This window comes from Natrix helvetica (genome assembly GCF_964273705.1).
Source record: "Natrix helvetica genome assembly, chromosome: 1".
Taxonomy (NCBI): Eukaryota; Metazoa; Chordata; class Lepidosauria; order Squamata; family Natricidae; genus Natrix; species Natrix helvetica.
Window position 1 is genome coordinate 68,108,495 of NC_138548.1, and position 20,160 is coordinate 68,128,654.

General features: G+C 35.7%; 1 protein-coding gene across 1 annotated transcript in view; it reads right to left on the reverse strand.

Moving 5' to 3' along the window:
* Positions 1-20,160, reverse strand: part of FMN1 (formin 1) — a 95,396-nt gene that overhangs the window by 21,584 nt on the left and 53,652 nt on the right. The window contains exons 12-13 of the mRNA XM_081940609.1: positions 17,553-17,673; positions 1,805-1,897 (exon numbers count right to left, since the gene is read on the reverse strand). Coding sequence (XP_081796735.1) covers positions 1,805-1,897; positions 17,553-17,673 — 214 coding nt within the window. The remainder of the gene's footprint in view (positions 1-1,804; positions 1,898-17,552; positions 17,674-20,160) is intronic.

The window sequence follows — 20,160 nt, forward strand, 5'->3', positions numbered from 1 at the left end:
TGCTTGTATATCTTGATTAATTTCAATTTGTTTGTTTTTTAAAAACTACATTTGGGGAGTAGTAAGAGGTAAAAAATAAGTGGCTTGAATCCCACCCAATGGAAAATTATTAAATTAAAAATGTATCTATTTTTCCATTCTGCAATTTGATAGCCAATAGTATCTGAAACAATATTGTCATGGTTAATCAAGAAATAGTAAAATCAAAATGATAGTATTTACAGATTTCTAAGTTGAATGAAGAAAATTCCCAAGAGTATGTATATTGGCAGGTTAAGCATGCAAAAGCATGTAATTATGCATACCATAATTATATAATGATATAACCCTAAGCATGCATTTTTAGAATGAAATTGCACTGCTTTTCAAGGGAGATAGTTCCAGTATTGTACTGTAAAACATTTTCTACAATTACCAGGGACTCTGCTGAAAGAATGATACCCCTGCAGAAAAGTACAGTCTATATAGAGATTAACGGCACATAAATCACTCTTGGTAAATACAGTTGGTCAACCGCTCATTTTTAACTAACCATTTTACATTGTATCTATGTGTACCAGATAATTTCCACAAACTAAATATTACACTTCTGGTTTAATTTTCACTTTTTCTTGAAGACCTGCAATCTAACCCACCAAACATTTTAAAAAAGTGAAATGAGCTCTCTCTCTCTCTCTCCCCTTCCGTCTTTCCTACACACACACACACACACACACACACACACACACACACCAGAAATAAGAGAAAGATGGATGGTTATATAGAGATCAAGGTTTAGATATAGGTTAAGATAATCAAATCTATCCATTCAGTGGGATGGTAAGCAGCAGAACTTTGAAATGATAGAGTTATCAGAAATGAACGTTGATGATAGAGTTAAACAAAAATGGGGACTTCTTCCAAGGACCCAATAGGGGGGTTGTCAACAATACAGAAGAATCTTTCTGTGGAAAATGAAAAACAACCAAAATATGGCCTAATGTGGGTCCCATATTCTATTTGAAAAGGTCGTTCATGTGAAAAAGGGGGAAAAACACAGACATTTTCTCCTGCCAACAGGAGTGGCTTCTAGCTTTTTCCCTAGGTCGATCAATGGATCAATGGATTTGTAGTGGGAAACCTATTATTGCTACTGAGTTTATGAGGAAGCTTAGTACATGTATTACACTTCTTTTTAAAAACTATTAGTAGAGAAATAAAGTCTGTATTCGTATATAGTGGTATAGTTGCTAAGTAACAATCTTATTGTACATGAATTTAGAAATACTGTAAATCTTAGTGAAGGCAGTGAGATCTTCTGTGTAAATATATTTAGCATTATATAAAATATAAAGAATACTATGTTACCCATTTAAAACCACATTAATAAATTAGTGTTTCGATATATTAATACTAGTATATTGTGGCCAGCATATAAAGACAATTATTATCTAATGCCAGTGACAATAGACCCACTCAAAAAGTGAAAGAAACAAAGGTGAAAGTAGAATGTTTCCAAGAAGTGAAAATATAAATCCTATATCATAAAGGATTTGGAGATAGGAAATGGAGGTAAGTAAAGAGGATATGGAATCTACTTTAAACTGATTGAAGTTGAAGAATTATGTATGGAATGCCCCAGAACCATGTGAAGATAAACTAAAAGTAAATGATGTAATTTCTGAAACCAGCTGAAAATGTTTTTTTCACCTATATAAAGAAATGTGAACCACATTCTGCATAAATCTGAACCCATAATTAAAAGCAGATATGCATTGAAATATATCAAGAATGGGAAAGCTTAAATAGGTTGGAAAGTACGTACCTTCACAGAAAAATTCTTCAAACTTATCCTTAAAGGGCTGAAGGTGTTCTTCAGATGATTCTCTGAAAACAACTTTCATTTGTTTTTCACAACCTACAAGAATAAACTTAGTGTTAAACAACAAAACACAAAATCTCTAAGAAAGACTAATATTCAAATATTCTCAAACAACAGTTTATATCCAACTAATAGGAATAAATACCCACCAGAACTGTAGCATACTTTACGAAAAGAATTTCTAAATTAAGAAAAAGAACTGGCTTAAATGTCCAGTCATTTAGGCGATTCATTATGGAGTGAATTTGTAATAGAATGATTTAACATATCTTTATGAAAAACAGTTTCCTACATAGCAACAGTCTTGCATTGTTTAGCTTCGCTATCACCAACGGGCTTCCTTCCATGAAACAGAAATTTATAGTATGAACGATTCCCAAATTAGCCTTCACTACTCACATTCATTGGAATCACTGTAAGATAAAATAAGGCGTCCACCACATTTTGTAAAGTGCCAACGAGTTTCAGGAAGCAGTTTAGGAAAATAGTACAAATGATTTGAACAAGAAAGAGAAAGTATTATGATGCATTTGAGAAGTACAATTATATTGTTTCACTGATTATCAAAAGCCTGGCTGCAACCCAGCACACACGTAAGTACTTTACCAACTCAATTCTGCTTGCTTCTGACTAAATAACTTCAGTAGTTCCTTTCATTGATCTTTATATTATAAAGTTATATATCTTTTTATGTTTTTATTAGTTTAGTTGAATAAGAAATCAAAACAAATGACTTATTCACATACAGAAATGTAAACATTTTCATTATGCACAGAAAATACATACTATAAATAACAGTGAGAATAGACTTTGGCTGTTTTGGGGATGATCTGTGTAATCCAATTAATTCAATTCACTTTAAAGCATGTGAAATGTATCTAAAGATTAATATCAGACACTAGCTCTTGGCTTTATAGGTAGTAACATAAGAAATAATAGTAACAACTTCATTAACACCTTTATATTTGAGTAACTTAATACTGTATATTTATACATATGATTTTCAATGAACAATTCTCCATGTACATTGCTACCTATAATTATGTAAAGGAATAGTACAGCTCTGAACTATTTTGAAAAAGCACAGGATATGCCGAGTTTTATGGATTAAAATATCTGATGTCTTCCTAGTGGATGTTCACCCCATATTTTTGTGATACATTTTAAAAACACAAATCTATGTTCTAGACGTATATCTGAAAGAAAGACTAAGGTTCTCAGTACTTTTAATTTTATTTTGGGATGTTACTTGACCCATTGATGCTCTAAACCGAGGGCAGGTATTAAGGTGTAAAGCAGTGGTGGGTTTCAAAATTTTTTAGAACCTCTTCTGTAGGTGTGCCCTGCTTTGTGGGAGTGGCCATGTGACCGGGTGAGAGTGCCTTGCCAGCCATGTGACCGAGTGGGCGGGCGTGGCCAACTTGTAAAATATGGTGAAACTCATTTAACAACGCTCTTGCTTAGCAACCAAAATGTTGGCTCAGAAACCCTGGCATTTGAAGCAGGCAAGTCTTAAAGCTGTCAAGTTACAAGACCCTTGCACCCCCCAGGGGTGTTCAAAATTGACAGCTTTAAGACTTGTGGACTTCAACTCTCAGAATTCCTCATCTTGCTCTTCATCTTAATGATGTGCGGACGGGCGGAGGGAGGGAGCTGGAACCGGTTCTAAATGGCACTGTAGATTTGTGGAACCTCTTCTATAGAAGAGGTTAGAACTGGCAGGAACCCACCCCTGGTGTAAAGGCTCCTTCCTTTTGTCATTTTTTTCTCACTTATAGCTAGGAGACCTGACCCAATTTCTGACATACTGCAGTGCCACTATTATAGGCACTGGGCTGGGCAATGGTGGCATTCACTCAGGAAATCACTAGTGTTCCACCACTTCAAATGGAAAAAAAAATATTGTACATCAAAGCTAGACTGCTTCTGTGTCTACATAATCTTGATACAATTAAAATTCTCATTGGTATATGAATCAACAATATAAAGAAACTGGAATCATCAATTATGGCAGCAGTGACAATCTGGAGAATTTGACAGTGAGACAATTTTAGGGAATAAAAAGAATAATGGTTTTATTGAAAATGAAATTTCTAATGACTTCATAATGTGTCCACTGCATAAATAAGCTGTGCTGAAAGAATGGGGAGAAATTAAATTTCTTAATTTGTAAGAAAATAGGAGATACTCTCTGAATTGAAAAGGAAATGTTTTTACCCATCTTACTTGGGTAGAAATCCACAGTGCAACATTTGGTTCTATAACTAAATGAAATGTTATTTTTTTAAAAAAATTCCTGATCTATTTTCTTAGCTTCAAAAGTTTTTTTAAATGTCACACACAGCCTAATCCTAGTCACATTAATTTAGAAGCACATAACACTGATTTCAATGTATGTAAGGTGAAGAAACTGGCATTTTAATGTATTAGTTCATTAAATATATACACATATGATCAAAGGTTGGTTACAAAATTTTTGAAAATTCAATAATATCAACTAAAACATCCAAGATCCAATTTAAAAAAAAATTATAACTAGTATTTTTAAATGTTGGCTATTAGGCATTTATGACACATATAATATTAACAGATTATATTTATGACAAATGCTGCGCAACAGGACAGCAAGAGATCAAGCATTACATTCTGAGTCAAGACTGCTATCTTGAGTCTTTTTGCTAAGACATAATTCATCCGTTTCTGAATTAGTGGTAGAGGAAAGTTCCACAGTCTTTCTGCAAAGGAATAAAATAACCCTGGAGATGGTAACTGGCATTTGGAAGAAAATACCATCTGCCAAAAAAGTAGCTCACCTATGCAATTGTTCTTCTATTCCTGATCCTCTGTTATTATGTGAAGGAAAAGCATTATTTCATATACATATTATAATTGATATGTACACTGGAAAGTTAAACCTATAATTAGAACTTGCCTAGAGAAAATTATGCTTAGATTTTGGATGGAAGTGCAAATGTGAAATATAACTGTTATTTTTCAAAATTTGAGTATATGAACTTCCTTACTATCCATAAATGTGGTTTTGATTTTCTGTGTTCTCTCAATGAACCAAAGTTTTATTTTGTTTTCCTGGCACTGATATTTCTGGAAATAAAGAATGATTGTCCCTAACTCTAGCACAGCTAGGATTACCAGAACAAACTAAGGAGGACATGGACAATTGAAAAGAAGGACAAATGGTGGAAAAGAAGACACTGTTAAATTTCTTGGCATCTGTGAGGAAAATTACAACCCACATAATATGTTCTTAAGAGCACAGGTATATGAAATAACTTTTTCCAGCACCAGCCTGTTTTTTCAATTTCAATATTTTTAGAACAAATCTTTATTTTCCAAAATATATGCTGGTAATAATATAGAATTGATGATGCCAAGCTTTGTAAATTTCACCATAGAAATGTATGAATCCTGTGATTTATAGATTATAGGAATCACAGATTTGAAGGGATTGAATTGAAGACGATTGCTGGATTCAGGAAATAAATAATGTAAATCTAGACAGCAGATGAGAGTGAAAGAAAATGACCAGTTTCAATGACTAGTATTGTTAAAATAGTCTGAAAAACAACAATAACATAATAAGTTGTCAAAAAGACAGTCAATGTATAAGTTTAAGGCTATGCCTGCTGGACAGAGGATATGAGGACAAGAAAAAGACATGTCCCCCTTTTGCTGGGCTTCTAATAAGTCTAAGCACAACACTGAACTCCCACTTGAACCAGCAAATTACTATTAATTAATAGTATTTATTCCATTATTTATTTCATTCCGTCTATAGAGGTCATTTGACAGCTAACCCAATAAATGTTAAGATCATAAGATCTTATAACTTAGATCTGGTGGACATTTATATCAAGAAATCCTTGTAAGCAAGGGGCATGGGAAGTTTGAAAGGTAACAGACATAGAAGCGTGGCCCAGTCTCACCTGTCTAACTCAAATTTCTGTTGTGAGACAGAAGGCAAAAATTTAGCAAATGCAAGATATACGCATGTTCAGTGTAAAGAAGCATGCTGGAGCTTGTTCAAGTCAGTTTTATGGAGGGGTTGCTGTTTTGTTTAAACAGCAGATAAGGATGGTTTCTAAAGGAGACTGGATTCTTAAAAAAAATCTTAAATCAGACACAAAGTTACTTCCTCAGCTAACTCTTAGAGAGCTCTGGAAAAAAAAACAGTTTCTGTTAATGACTCTTCATGCTTCTGCCAGTCTTCTCTCTGGATAATAAAATATACAACTGTAAACAGACATATCTCATGCTGTGACCACACTGGAATGATAGCAAAGGAATGACAGCTAAGGACAGAAGTAAGGATTAACAATCCAACTTGGAGATGTAACATATCTTTGGGAAGATTCAAATTACTTTAACAGAAAAACCCTGGAATAAGACAGCTGTAATTACTAGAGCCAAGGGAAAGCAGCAAGGAATGCTGGACAGCTAACAATGGAACAAACATATAAAAAAGGAAGTTGAAATGCTTGGCATCCTGAGGTTGGTTGTTATTATTTATTTAACATAAAAATATTAGTACACAATGCAAAAAAATGATATTGTCTGCCAATTTTAATCTCCCTTAAAACTCATCCCATAGGGCATGATCTAATATAAATTAGCCTGATAATATATTGATTTTTGGATTGACATGAGATTGTGGAGACCCAGGTAACCTTGGTCCAGTTATTTTTCTTGAGCTCAATCTGTCTCACAACATTTCTGCTACGAGATAAGTGAATAATACTGCAGAATTCAGTAACTGCATTAAATTGGCTAACCTACATTTCAGAAAATGGCCACTGACTTTGGTTTGGTCTTCTCTATGCATCTCATATTCCCTATTTTTTTAAAAAAATAATAAACTCTGAATTTCAATGCTGTTTGAATTGAAACCTGTTAACCAAGATTTAGCTTAATCAAGGTATTCTCTGGGAGTTTTTTAAACATAAGAGGGGCTTTATATATAAAAATTAAATATTACATATACATTATCAGCTACATGAAATGTAAAAATGAATGTTAGCATCATGAGAAGTTTCTTTAGATAATCATTTGCATTTTAAAGTACACTATCTGGATATACTGTATTTTCACTGCATCAGATCTAAAATTAGCATGAAAATATTTCATATCCAAAATGACAGTGGAATATAGCAAGAAATATTATTTAAAATGTCACAGTGCGTGTACGCTAGATATGCATTATGGTTTCCATGGCAATGACCAGAATTCAATAGTAAAATAGGAAAATGTAGCTTGATTAGCATTTTGCCACTCCCAGAAGATTTAATGCATTATTGCACCCAACTTCTTTTTTTTTTAAAAAAAACCCACCAAGTAAAATAATTACAAAGTGGCATTTATTTCCTTAATGCTTGTGAACAATAATCTTTTAAAGCTCCACAGACCCCTGTAAATCTGTCCAGAGCTCCATTACATGTAAGCAACCCTTCATGTAAGTAGCACTGTGCTGTCAATCAGAGAGGAGCTGGCATTTTTAGGCATTATTTTAAAACAAAATGTAAAATTAGAAATAGTTCAGGATTGATAAGGATGAGTTGTTGAATACTAGGACCTACCACTAGCACTTACAGGAATCATCCCGACCAAGGCAAGTAACAGCATGGACCCTTGAAACTGTCACTGATACAATCCTTCATGAGTTATGTTCCAGTGAAGATTGCAAGGAGCCATTCTCTCTATGTGTCTCCTGATGTCTGCTTAGAACTTAGCATGTATGTCATCACTCAGGGCTGCTAAAAGTCTGCTTTTTTAATATTCCATTTGAAACCCATGCCATTTCAAAGAAAGCTTTAGGATTTAAAATCTCATTTAAAAGCAAGAGAACATGGAGAAATATTTTAAAGGAAAAAAACCTTGTGATAATTGATTGAATAAGCTCTTGTTAAAAACTTTTTAAAGGGTACATAGTGCTCTTTCCTCTCCCTACTCTGTTCTCTTATAAGGGAAATATATATATATTAACCAAGGCATCTCTAATAATGGTTTGGCTAGAAACTACATTTTAATTTGGGCAATGATTCTGAAGGCAACTAATGAAATGGACCAATCCTAACAACCTATCCAAGTTCTTGGTTATCTAATTATATGAAAGGCACTTCCATTTATTACTTCCGTAATCGACTTTGTACCAATGTTGAGACTTGGCCAGTTTAAATGCAAGGTATTTTATTTTGGGTTGGGGGAACTGGGGAATAAAGAATCACAAAAACGTATTGAACTTTTTGTATTCTGATTGCACATGGGCTCATGTCTTGCAGCTTTTAGCTGATTCTGGCCTTGAGAAAGGCAAGGCACCAAAACAAGACAACAGCCAATTGTGGAACCATTAACTACTGGAAGCTTCCTTCCCTCACTTCTTTTATTCAGTATTAGCTGATCACCTGGCATTGCCCAGGTATTTATTTATAGGGTAAATGTAATTTTTAATGTTGGATTTTCCCTCTTACCAGAGGGAGCCCCATTGTGGAGTACTGCACTACACAGTAGAAGCCATTTTATGGCAGTACAGTAGAAGTAATTTTAAGGCACAACAGGCTGTATCTTAACAGAACACCTACCCTCCCCCTCATATTTGTTTCCAGAGAGTAAGTCATCTGTGTACCAAGTTTAGTTGAAATTGCTCAAGGCGTTCTAGAGTTATGCTGGAACATACACATACACAGCCATTTATATATGTTTTCCCGACAATAAGACATGTCCTGAAAATAAGGCCATGCCAGATTATCAGGGTGGGCAAAAATATAAGCCCTCCCCTAAAATAAACCCTAGTGAAGTGATGGGTTTAGCCAGAACAGGGGGCAGCCCTTCCCTTCCCTGGTCACCTCAGGGCTTCTTGGCCCCTTAATCGAATTAGCTGATTCCCGGGTGCTGCTCAGGCCTCTGCCGAAAATAAGGCCAACCCCTTATTTGGAGGGTCAAACTGTCTTATTTTTGGGCAAACACGGTGGGTGGGTGTGTATGTGTATGTATAAGTGTTATGTCAAAGCACCTGGTATGCCCAAATATGGGAGGGAGCATACTGCTTCCCTTTTGTCTTTCAGCTCCACCCTAGGAGCCTTCAATATTTGGGCATACCAGGTGCTTTGACATAACATTTACTTATTTCCTTGGCTCAGCTGATAAGGGAGGAGAGCTTGTGGCTTAGTGGCTAATACAACTGCCTAATATGTAAAAACAGCCCAGGTTCAAATCCCAGTAAGGGTATGGCTAGCTGATGAGAGCTAAATAGCTTGAAATAGATCTATACTAGTCTCCCTTTATTTATTTATCAGCACAATGCAACACACACACACACACACACACACAATTTAGCAAAGGTGAACAAGTTTAAAATGTGTGCTGACTGGAGAATTCTGAGAGTTGAAGTCTACACATCTTAAAGCCGGTAAGGCTGAAAAACACTTGCCTCTTTTCTTTCCCCCACCTGCATTTGATGAGTAAGGAACAGCTAGCTTTTCTTTGAATTGATCACTTTCAGTGTGATTTTCAAATGAGGATAAAATGAGGCTGAGATCCAAGGGCTATAGTTTAACTAATTTAGGGTTATGTTCTCTCTCTCTCTCCCTTTATGATTTTTCTCCTCCCCACCCATCTTGCAGACTTAACTTTTAGAAATATAAAGCTAGATAAATCTCAGAAAATCTGGGGTAAAGCTGTAAATAAAACTATGTAATTATTGCTTTCATTCTATAGCTGTTTAGTTTTTTTAAAAGTACTCTTGCAGAGGGACACGTGTGGTGGCACAGCGGTGTGTTTCAAATTTTTTTAGAACCTATTCTGTAGGTGTGGCCTGTTTTGTAGGAGTGGCTTGGCAGTCATGTGACAGGGTGGGTGTGGGTTGATGGTTGTGTGACTGGGTGCGCATGGCCAACTTGGAAAATGTGGTGAAACTCACTTAACAATGCTCTTGCTTAGCAACCAAAATTTTGGGCTCAATTGTGGTTATAAGTTCTCTTTCTTTTTCTTTCTTTCTTTCTTTCTTTCTTTCTTTCTTTCTTTCTTTCTTTCTTTCTTTCTTTCTCTTTCTCTCTCTCTCTTTTTTCTCACTCTCCCTCCCTTCCTTTCTTGTGTGTATCTCTCCCCCTTCCTTCTTTCCTTCCTTCCTCTCTTACTTTCTCTCTTCCTCTCTCTTTCTCCCCCTCTCTCTCACACACATGTTCTAATTATTTTCATAGATACAGTATATTCTATGAACTAAAACCAGTGCTCAATAAATCCTACGATCACGGCATTCTGTGTCCTACAAGCCAATTCACAGAGCTCCCAATTCAGCCTCTTACCGCTCTAGGAGTTAACCGAATATGGTTAGTTGTCCTGTTATCTCTTGGCCTTGGTTCCTGCCTTTTTAGCAGAGCAGCAGAGACGGTTAATTTCAAACGGCTTTTTTTCCTTTTGCCAAAGCCAGATTTCTCTGCCGCTCAGTGGGTGACCTGGTGGGTGTACGAAGATGTTGGGCACGCCACAGAAGGCACACACGTCATGCACACACACACACACACACACTGTGCTTGCCGCAATACAAGGCACATGTGTAAGGAGGACTGGATCAGCTGGGAGGCTGGCAAAAAAGAAGCCTCTGTTTCTCCACTGCCATGGCTCGCAGAGCAAAAGGAGGCCGGGATGATGGTCACCATCACTGCTGGGGTCCGATGGCTGCAGCCCTGCCTACCCTGCTTAGCTGGGTTGCTGGCTGGGAAAGTGGTGATGGGAGAGCCGCGGCAGCTGAGAAATCATCATCCTCCCTTCCTTTTTTTGCGAGCTGCAGCAGCTGAGAAACGGCTTCTTTTTTGCCAGCCTCCCAGCGGATTCAGTCCCCCTTACATATGTGGTGTGTGTGTGACAGCCACGTCATTTCCAAGGGGGGGGGGATTCATGCAGAGGGGGGAAACGCATGGATTCCCCTCCCATTGGAAACAAGGTGGCTGTCAAAGAAAGGAGCAGCGCGTACTACATGGGCTTGTCCAACAGCCGAAAAAGGAACAAGAGGCGAGGATTCAGTTATTGTGAGAAGCCCACGTGGCGTGCGCTCCCTTGTCTTTGACAGCCGCCTCGTTTCCAATAGGGGAGGAAATCCATGCAGAGGGAGGAAAATGCATGGATTCCCCCCTCCCAAATTGGAAATTAGGTGGCTGTCAAAGACAAGGGAGCAGCATGCGCCACGTGTGCTTGTCCAACAGCCAAAGAAAGAATAGGAGGTGAGGATTCAGCTGTTGTGAGAAGCCTACATGGTGCACGCTCCCTTCTCTTTAATAGCCGCCTCGTTTCCAATGGGGGGAGAAATCCATGCAGAAGGAGGAAAAACGCATGGATTCCCTCCAATTGGAAACAAGGTGGCTGTCAAAGAGAAGGGAGCGCGTGGCACGTGGGCTTGTCCAACAGCTGAATTCTTGCCTTCTGTTCCTTCTTCGGTTGTTGGACAAGCACAGGTGGTGTGCGCTGCTCCCTTCTCTTTGACAGCCACCTCGTTTCCAATGGGGGTGGGAATCCATGCAGAGGGAGGAAAAACACATGGATTTCTTCCCCACCACCACTGGAAACCAGGCGGCTGTCAAAGAAAAGGGAGTGCGCAGCACGTGGGCTTCTCCCAATCATCCACTCTGGCAAAGGAAATGGGTGGGTGGGGCAAGCCTGGTGCGGACAGGCGGAGCGAGCGAGCGGCGACTGGTAGGGTGGAGCAAGCAGGGGGGCAGGTCAGGGTGGGAGCGTACGGGGTCTTCGGAAGATCAGGTACGGGAAGGCACACTAAATTTCACCAACCGGTATGCCCGTACTAGTGCGTACCGGCTGAAACCCATCCCTGCCCTGACATTAAGCTTTTTAATATCAACCCTATGTTATTACACTGTGAAGCTTCAGAAAATAAATCAAAGTAAAAATAAATAAAACAAACAAAGTAAGAACTTTTCACACAGTTAAATATTTAGTAACTCATCTAACACACTGGACAGTATTTTGGCTTTAAAACTATTGTTTGGATTTAGCAAATGTGGCCAAGCATTTGAAAATAGGGGAAATGAAAAATGTAATCATTCTAAGCTGAAATACCAGTAAAGAGCTCTTTGCTTAAGTAATTCATATTAGGCCTTCCATTAACTGGAAAAAAATCCTTACTCATGTGCTAGCCTTATTAGAGGTGACGTTTTCATCATTCTTTTGGGCTTATTCCATTTTTCCTTACTTCACTATTACTTTTTCCATCTGTATTTTTCCACTAATAGTAATATTAGAAACAGGCTTAGGAGAGGGTCTCCTTGAGCCATTCTGTGAATTGCCTTTCTCCAAGCCCAGTCTTCCTTTTCAACAGGGGCATAGAAGGGCAATAAGAATGATCAGGGGAGTACATTTCAAGAAGAGAGAAAGTTTTGTAAATGTTTTGCCTTGAGAAGAGAAAACTAATAGGACCTTCCCAATGCCTGAAAGGATGCACAAAATAGTTCAAGATGTATTTTATGTCACTCAAGACAGAATAATGGATGAATCTCCACACATGTTAACAAATTTTAAAATCATTCCATAAAGCAAACAAATCCACATTTTACTATTTATCCAGTTTCACTATTTACATATGCAGTCTCGTCATTTTTAACAATATTTCCACAGGTTTTTATTACTTCTTTTTCAGCATTTTTCATGGGCATTAAGATTTATCGCACTTCTATACTAGATCTCCTCCTTCGTACTTTATGTCTATCCATTCGTTTAAGTTTACTTTATGTTCCTTCCATTCTGTTGGTCTATCTTCTAATATTGTTTTCATATAGGAAACCATTCCTTCTCTTCCTGCAAGCATTTTGCTTTTTTTCTAATTGTTATTACTTTGATGTCCATTCCTATCCAAGACCTACTCTTGATGCTGCTAAGAAATGGCCAGTCATACATTTAGGACTTCTCCTTATCATTTCAGTTTTTTATTATAAATATGAAACTTACTATACTACAGACCTTTGAGTTACTAATTGTTCTTTCATTTAATTTGTTAATTCATGCTTCCTTACCATTTTTTCTCTCTTCAATTTAAACTCTCAATACCTATCCTGGCTTTAGTCAATTGATGACTTCCACATATTTTTTTTTGTAAGATAGGGAAAGGATATTGCTAGGGTAGTGCTAATGATAAGGACTGTACCAGTCAGTTTGAGCACACTTTGGGTCAATGTGAGACAAGAACAACCAAAATCCAGTTTTGGTGAAAACAGTTCTTTAACCTATAGACTAATTTATAATGCAGAGTGTTGCCTACATTTCAATAAGTAAAAATATATGGTTGCACTGACAGATTGAATATTTTAAATTTTTCAAACTGAAGTATTATCCTTTAAAAAAGCTTGGCTATATCTCTTCAAAGGGATGAAATTGCCAGTAGTTCTATTTTTGCTTGAGCTTGTGTTTCTGTGGTATCTAGAAATTGGTGGCAAGAGTTCATTTGAATTTTAGCTTTTACTTTACTTAATTCTAACTTACTTAAAAGCTACACTTTTAACATTTTGAATACAACTGAAGCTTGACTTTAACAAAGGGCTGTCATAAATTCTGTGCATGCATATCTGATGGGAAAAATATATTAGGTGAAATAACTGTTTCTATTCAAATAGAAAGAAAAAATTATTTAGGTCACTCATGGATATTTGCTTTTTCTGATGAGGGAAACTATCTTTGTATTAACATATCAATACATTAAAATGTATATAAATATTTCCAATTACAACTAAGAATAGTTTCCAAGTTTTAACTATTCTGGAATGTCTAAAATTTTGAAACAAATATAACAAATAATAAATTAATGTGATGGTAAAGCTCTTAAATATTACCAAAAGTAATTTAAGGATTTGGTTAACCAAACTGATAATTCTAGCATGTGTAACATCTGTAATATAAACAGTTAAACTTAATATGGCCCATCTAAAGTATATAGGGAATTTTGTGCTTGTCTGGATAGCTGGATGTAACCTTCTCTGAAGACAATTTTTTGTAAATAACATCTGTTTCAGTTTTAGATTTTTACTAGTATTTTGCCAACAGCCACAGCTTTTTAATGGTTGCCAGAAACTACATAGATTCATCAGATATTTTGTACACATGCTAAAACAATATCCTTTTTAATTAAAACATTTCACATGGTACTGTGTCTAACAATGTACAAAAATAGTTGTTTGAAAGAAAAATGCTCTTTGTTTACTGTAAATTCCACTTTTTACCTTTGGTGGAAAATAAGGTGGAATTTTGAGTTCATGGAGAAGAGATATATTATGCCTTTTTTGGGCTATGTAGGACTGAGCAGAATTGGTACTAAATGCATCACTACAGCAGTTCAAATTATGACATGATAAATTCAAGAATTCAAATTTAGAGTAAAATAGGTATCTTCTTTTGAACAGAATTGCATTTAGCAATTCATGCATACAACCATCCCTGTAGGAATAATTCTGTATTCTTGCTTGTATTCTTTATTACCCTGTGTAGAGCTCATAATTGGACACAGTAAAACTTAATTTTAGTATAGGAATTCCTTTTGTAAACCAGATTCTAGTATTAACCCTGACTGAGCTGTAAAACAAGAGAATAGTTTGTTTTGTTTTATTTTTTTTTATTTTATTATGTTATTTTATTTTTCTGTCTCAGGGCGGCTCTGGCAGCTTACAAAATTAAGAGCTGTAAAACCATAACACATACAGTAAACATTTCTAAAAGCAATAAAAATGACATTTCAATCAGGAAAAATTGTAAATAAAATATGCAATTAAAATTGAATTTTGTACAGGATTGAATGGAGTAGAAGTGTATAGATGGAATTATATCCCACTTCCTAAGAAACACTTGGCAAAGCTGGCCACTGTTTCTGCTCCTTCAAATAGGAAGGTCTCTAATTGTTGTTTCCTTGCCAGTTGAACAATTTCTTCTATTCAAAATGATCACTAATGTTCATGAAAACTCTCTGCTTATAATGTCTTTAAATAGGTTAAAGATAGAATAAGAATTGGGAAAATAAAAATGCTAACATTATTCTGCACTAGTTTCAAGCAGAGATACAGCACAACATACCGTATTTTTCGGAGTATAAGATGCTCCGAAGTATAAGACGCACCTAGATTTTGGGGAGGAAAACAAGGGAAAAATATCTGCCTCTGCCTCCCAGCAATTTGCCTTGTGGAACAAACAGCAAGTTTCACTTTCAATTTCTCCCGATCATCAGCTGTTTCAGGCTACAGGGATTGCTATAGCTTATTGAAGCCTCCGCAAAACCCCGTTTGCTGCAAAGAGGTAAATTGCTGGGAGGCAGAGGCCAAAGGGTTGGGGCCTGTGAGTGGGTGGGGCTACATTCAGTGTATAAGACACACCCAAATTTTCACCCTCTTTTAGGGGGGAAAATGTGCATCTTATACTCCGAAAAATACGGTACTTCATTTTCTTGTGGCGCATTCTGTGTTGTTTCTGCAGAAGGAGTTTTTATATATCCTATTGTTCAGTTCCCATTTTTAATTAGCATTTGTCAAGTTATTTGAAATAACAAACTGAAAGCTCTTCTTCCACTTTATTCTTCTACATTTTACCCGATAATCCTGACTAAATTAGACTGATCTTCAGACATTAACTCCAGGAGATTTTTTTTAAATTTAATTTTTAGGATGAACCCTAGACAAAATTAATTCCCAGCAATATTTATTTCATCATGAATCTCCCACAAATCCCCTTTAGCAAAATTTCCAAATTTGTTCCCATCTGGCAAAATTCTTTTCCTCTTTTGCCAGGTTGCATTTGTTGGATAAGACAAATTTTTATCAATTGTTTAAAATTACTACAGTAAGGTTCAACTATAAAGTTCAAACTTACTGTAAGATAAATAAGATAGTTCTTTATTTACAATTACAATTGAACCCAATGTTTCTGTTGTTAAGTGAGACATATATTAAGTGAGTTTTGTTCCATTTTATGAGTTTTCTTGTTACAGTTGTTAAGTGAATAACTGCAGTTAATAAGTTAGAAATATGGTTGTTAAATTAATCTGGCTTCTACATGGACTTTTCTTGTCATAAGATTGCAAAAGGTGAACACATAACCTTCGGACACAGCATTGCTCATAAGTATGATCTAATTGCCAAGCATCTGAATTTTGAGCACATGATCATGGATGCTGCAATAGACATAAGTGTGAAAAACAGTCATAAGTCACTTTTTTCAGTGCCTTTGTAATTTTGAACGGTTACTAAATGAACTGTTGCAAATTGAGGGCTACCTGTAAGGTACTGTAAGTAAGTAAGGTAAGAACTATAAAACTATACATAAAGACACATGAGAAAACAAATGACTAGTATCCTAAAGGAGAATAAAGTTTATTTTCAATAGATTGTGAAATAAACAGGTGAGATAGAAAAAAAGACGGAAAAACCCCTCTATTTGTTTTAAATAACACACAATGTTTAAAAAACTGCAATAAGACAAGCATTTTATTGACTTCCTGTTAAAATAATCACTGCTTGTGCAAGTCAAATGTACAGCAGGAGAATGATACTTTTTGAAAATGGTGAGATCAAACGTGGATCTTATTTCAGCATGAACAAACATAGGGGAAGGGAGGCCAAGAGGGCTTAACCGAACCAAGAGATGAGGGGAGATAGAGCATTTGTGGATGCCAAGGTTAAATAAACAACAACTGATACTTCCTTAGCACTGGTGACCTTTGAAATTTTCTTTAGAACAAATATGAGCTTATTCATTCTTCTAGCTAGCTAGAAGAATAAATTATTTAACGACAAATTTTATTGACAACTGTGGATAGAAATCCTTGATATTTTCAAGAAAATTTCTGTTTAGAGAGGACAGAAGATACCAATAACTTATATGCATTAAGATGTTTTATATCCATACTATAATTTATGACGGCTCTCAATTTAATTTTGCCAATCATCTTTTTTTTTAAAAGAAATGCAAATGACTTTTATTAATCTCTTTTAAGTCATAGCAGAAGGTCTAGATTTGAAATTCTTGTTTCCCTTGTTGGAAAATGGCCTGATACAATGTGTTTGATCTATAAGCAATGAGAATCCATAAATAGTAGGAGTTTCTTTTGAGAATATATCTTGACAGCAGTTCTACCCGCTGCAGCCAAGAGACTATTCTGTTTAAAAGGAACTTAATCATTTTCAAATGGAATTTTTGCTTTGAATTGCAAGCACAGCCTTTACCGATATGTAAATTATGTCAACTCTATCCCAAATAGCTTATTTTCTTCAACTTTTCCATTAGTATTCAAGGTCCATCAAAACTTTTTGAATATCACTACAAAATTAGAGCCAATATTACATACTGGATTCCATCTACAAGGTTAAATTTAATCCAATAGAAAACTTTGAAGAAATTTGCTTAAAATTCATATTGTTCAAGCAAATATTTTTTAAAGTTCTTAAATGCAATGTTCTTTTAACATTGAAGAACTTAAAGTTCTTCATTAAAGTTATCATTATAAAAAAAATTATTGTTTTTAACTGTTATAAATTAATCACATGGATTTGCTGTAGCACAGCTCAAACAGCAGTAACCTACCCAAAACTGCAATCCAAAGCCAATTTACTTGGGAAGATTTGCCAAAAAGATTTTGAAAGACTGGATTGCTCAGAAGTCCAAAAGCGTATTTTCAAAAGAAAACTAGATTTCTATTTACCTTCTAGATCTTTCTTTAGTTTTCTTAAATCTTTTATCAGGTCTTCGAATTTTACTTGTGATGCCTGGAAGAAATCCTGCGGCTCTGGCAATGGAAATACACTATTTTCTGTTCCTGCTTCCTAAACAAGAAAGTTAAAAACAATAATTGTAATAATGCCATAAATCCTACTGAAACAGATACGCTTCCTTAATTATAAATAAAAATAAATGATGCAAGTTTAAAAAATACCCCTTTCCCCTGAAGACACATTGATTCCCCAAAGAAATGCTTGTGATCTGCAAATTACATTTGTAGTACATGATAATTGTAATATTTAGCATCTTCTTGGTTAAAGACAGCTCACCTTTTATTTATTATAGTGTATTCATTTATAATTACACAGCTTTTATCCTCATTCATACCTCCTTCTGCCTTGGGCATGGCTTCTAAGTTGTGGAATTTCTTGCCAAAAATTCTAAATTTCTTTTTAGTTATCCTTTTACTGGTAGGTATCTGATGGATAAATTCTGTGTTTCCTGAGATAAAGTTTACTTGACCGAATGCAGACTGTTTTATCAATGTGATCTTTGTGGGTGTTTGAACCACGCTTTAACGGCTCTTAATTATTTGATTTGTACTGTGATGTAGCAAGCTATCATAGTTAGAAATGCAAAAGATAAATCCAATGAATAAATTGATAAATAAGCTGCCACCTTTGTTCAGAGAGAAAAAGTCAGAAACACCCAGCTTTTGTGTGGCTGATGACACCCACATTTATGTCTGGCAATGCTAATTATTTCCACAGTTCCCTAAATGGGGAGAATGTCAAAAGTGTCTGGTTAATGAATAGTAACTTTTCCAGTCATCGCGGAAATGTTTTCTCTGTTTATCCATTCATCTTAGCCTTGGCTCCTCACTGAAAAGCATTGCCTAGCATGCAAGGAAAACAAAGATACAAAGTTATCTTTGCATAAGCAAATCCTAATATTTAACTGTAATTTAATGGCTGGTAACTGTGTTTTGCCCTTTGTAGGACATTCTTTAATCCAGAGAATTATTAAGCAAGAATAAATATAAGGAGTGATTTAGAAATACTTCCTTTTCTTCTTTATTTTTATGTGCTATTACTCATACTATCACAACTCTTTGAGGAAGATTTGAGGGCTGCTCCAGGATGAATTAAATCTCAAACTTTTATTTTCTACTTATAGAAATCTTCACTTCAGAGTAGTGCAGTTGCTTAGAGGTGGAGCTCCTTCCTCACAATCAGGAGTGAGTTTGATCCTAGGCAGAGGCAGATATTTCTCTCTCTGGGCACAATGAGAATATATCTGCTGAACAAAACTCCGCAATGGCAACAGGAAGGGCATCTGGCCAGTAAACATCCTGGTAGCTCCATTCAGTTGTCCATCTCGCAAGCGATTATGAGGTTGTTAAAAGAAAGAAGATGATGGAAATCTTCAGTCCATCATAAAATTTGGGTCCACAGAAATTCACAGTTCCAATGTCTTAGCACTGGAAAGTTAAAATATAGTTCTCTGTAGTGTATATAAATTAATATCCTATTGATAACTATTAAATCTGATCTTTGTATATCTAGTGAAGTATTCAAATAAAGGCTTTAAATGTTTCTTGAATCTAAGAAATCAAAAAAGCTAGATCTATAAATTGCTCTCTTTAAAATATAGATAATATTAAAATGATGAAAGACTTCAAGTGTGGTTAAATTAAACTTCCAGGCAAAAGTAAAATTTTGAAAAATATTTTAATATTATCAAGTCTCATGCATTTTAATATGTATTATTTGTAGCATTTAAAATATATGAATTCATTAGCCAATGTAAAATTATTTAACTATTTATTCATACTATTGCGCATTATTAATCTGAATATTCTGAATATATTTTCAAATATACTCATTTTCTGTATGTTTAGCATGACACTTTTAAAGTTGAAACAACTACATTTATACAATGCAATATAATATAATACAATACAATACAATACAATAGCAGAGTTGGAAGGGACCTTGGAGGTCTTCTAGTCCAACCCCCTGCCTAGGCAGGAAACCCTATACCATTTCAGATAAATGGCTACTCAACATCTTCTTAAAGACTTCCAGTGTTGGGACATTCACAACTTCTGGAGGCAAGATGTTGCACTGATTAATTGTTCTAACTGTCAGGAAATTTCTCCTCAGTTCTAAGTTGCTTCTCTCCTTGATTAGTTTCCACCCATTGCTTCTTGTTCTACCCTCAGGTGCCTTGGAGAACAGTTTGACTCCCTCTTCTTTGTGGCAACCCCTGAGATATTGGAACACTGCTATCATGTCTCCCCTAGTCCTTCTTTCTATTAAACTAGACATACCCAGTTCCTGCAATCGTTCTTCATATGTTTTAGTCTCCAGTCCCCTAATCATCTTTATTGCTCTTCTCTGCACTCTTTCTAGAGTCTCCGCATCTTTTCTACATCGTGTTGACCAAAACTGAACGCAGTATTCCAAGTATGGCCTTACCAAGGCATTATAAAGTGGTATTAACACTTCACGTGATCTTGATTCTATCCCTCTGTTGATGCAGCCAAGAACTGTTTTGGCTTTTTTGGCAGCTGCTGCACACTGCTGGGC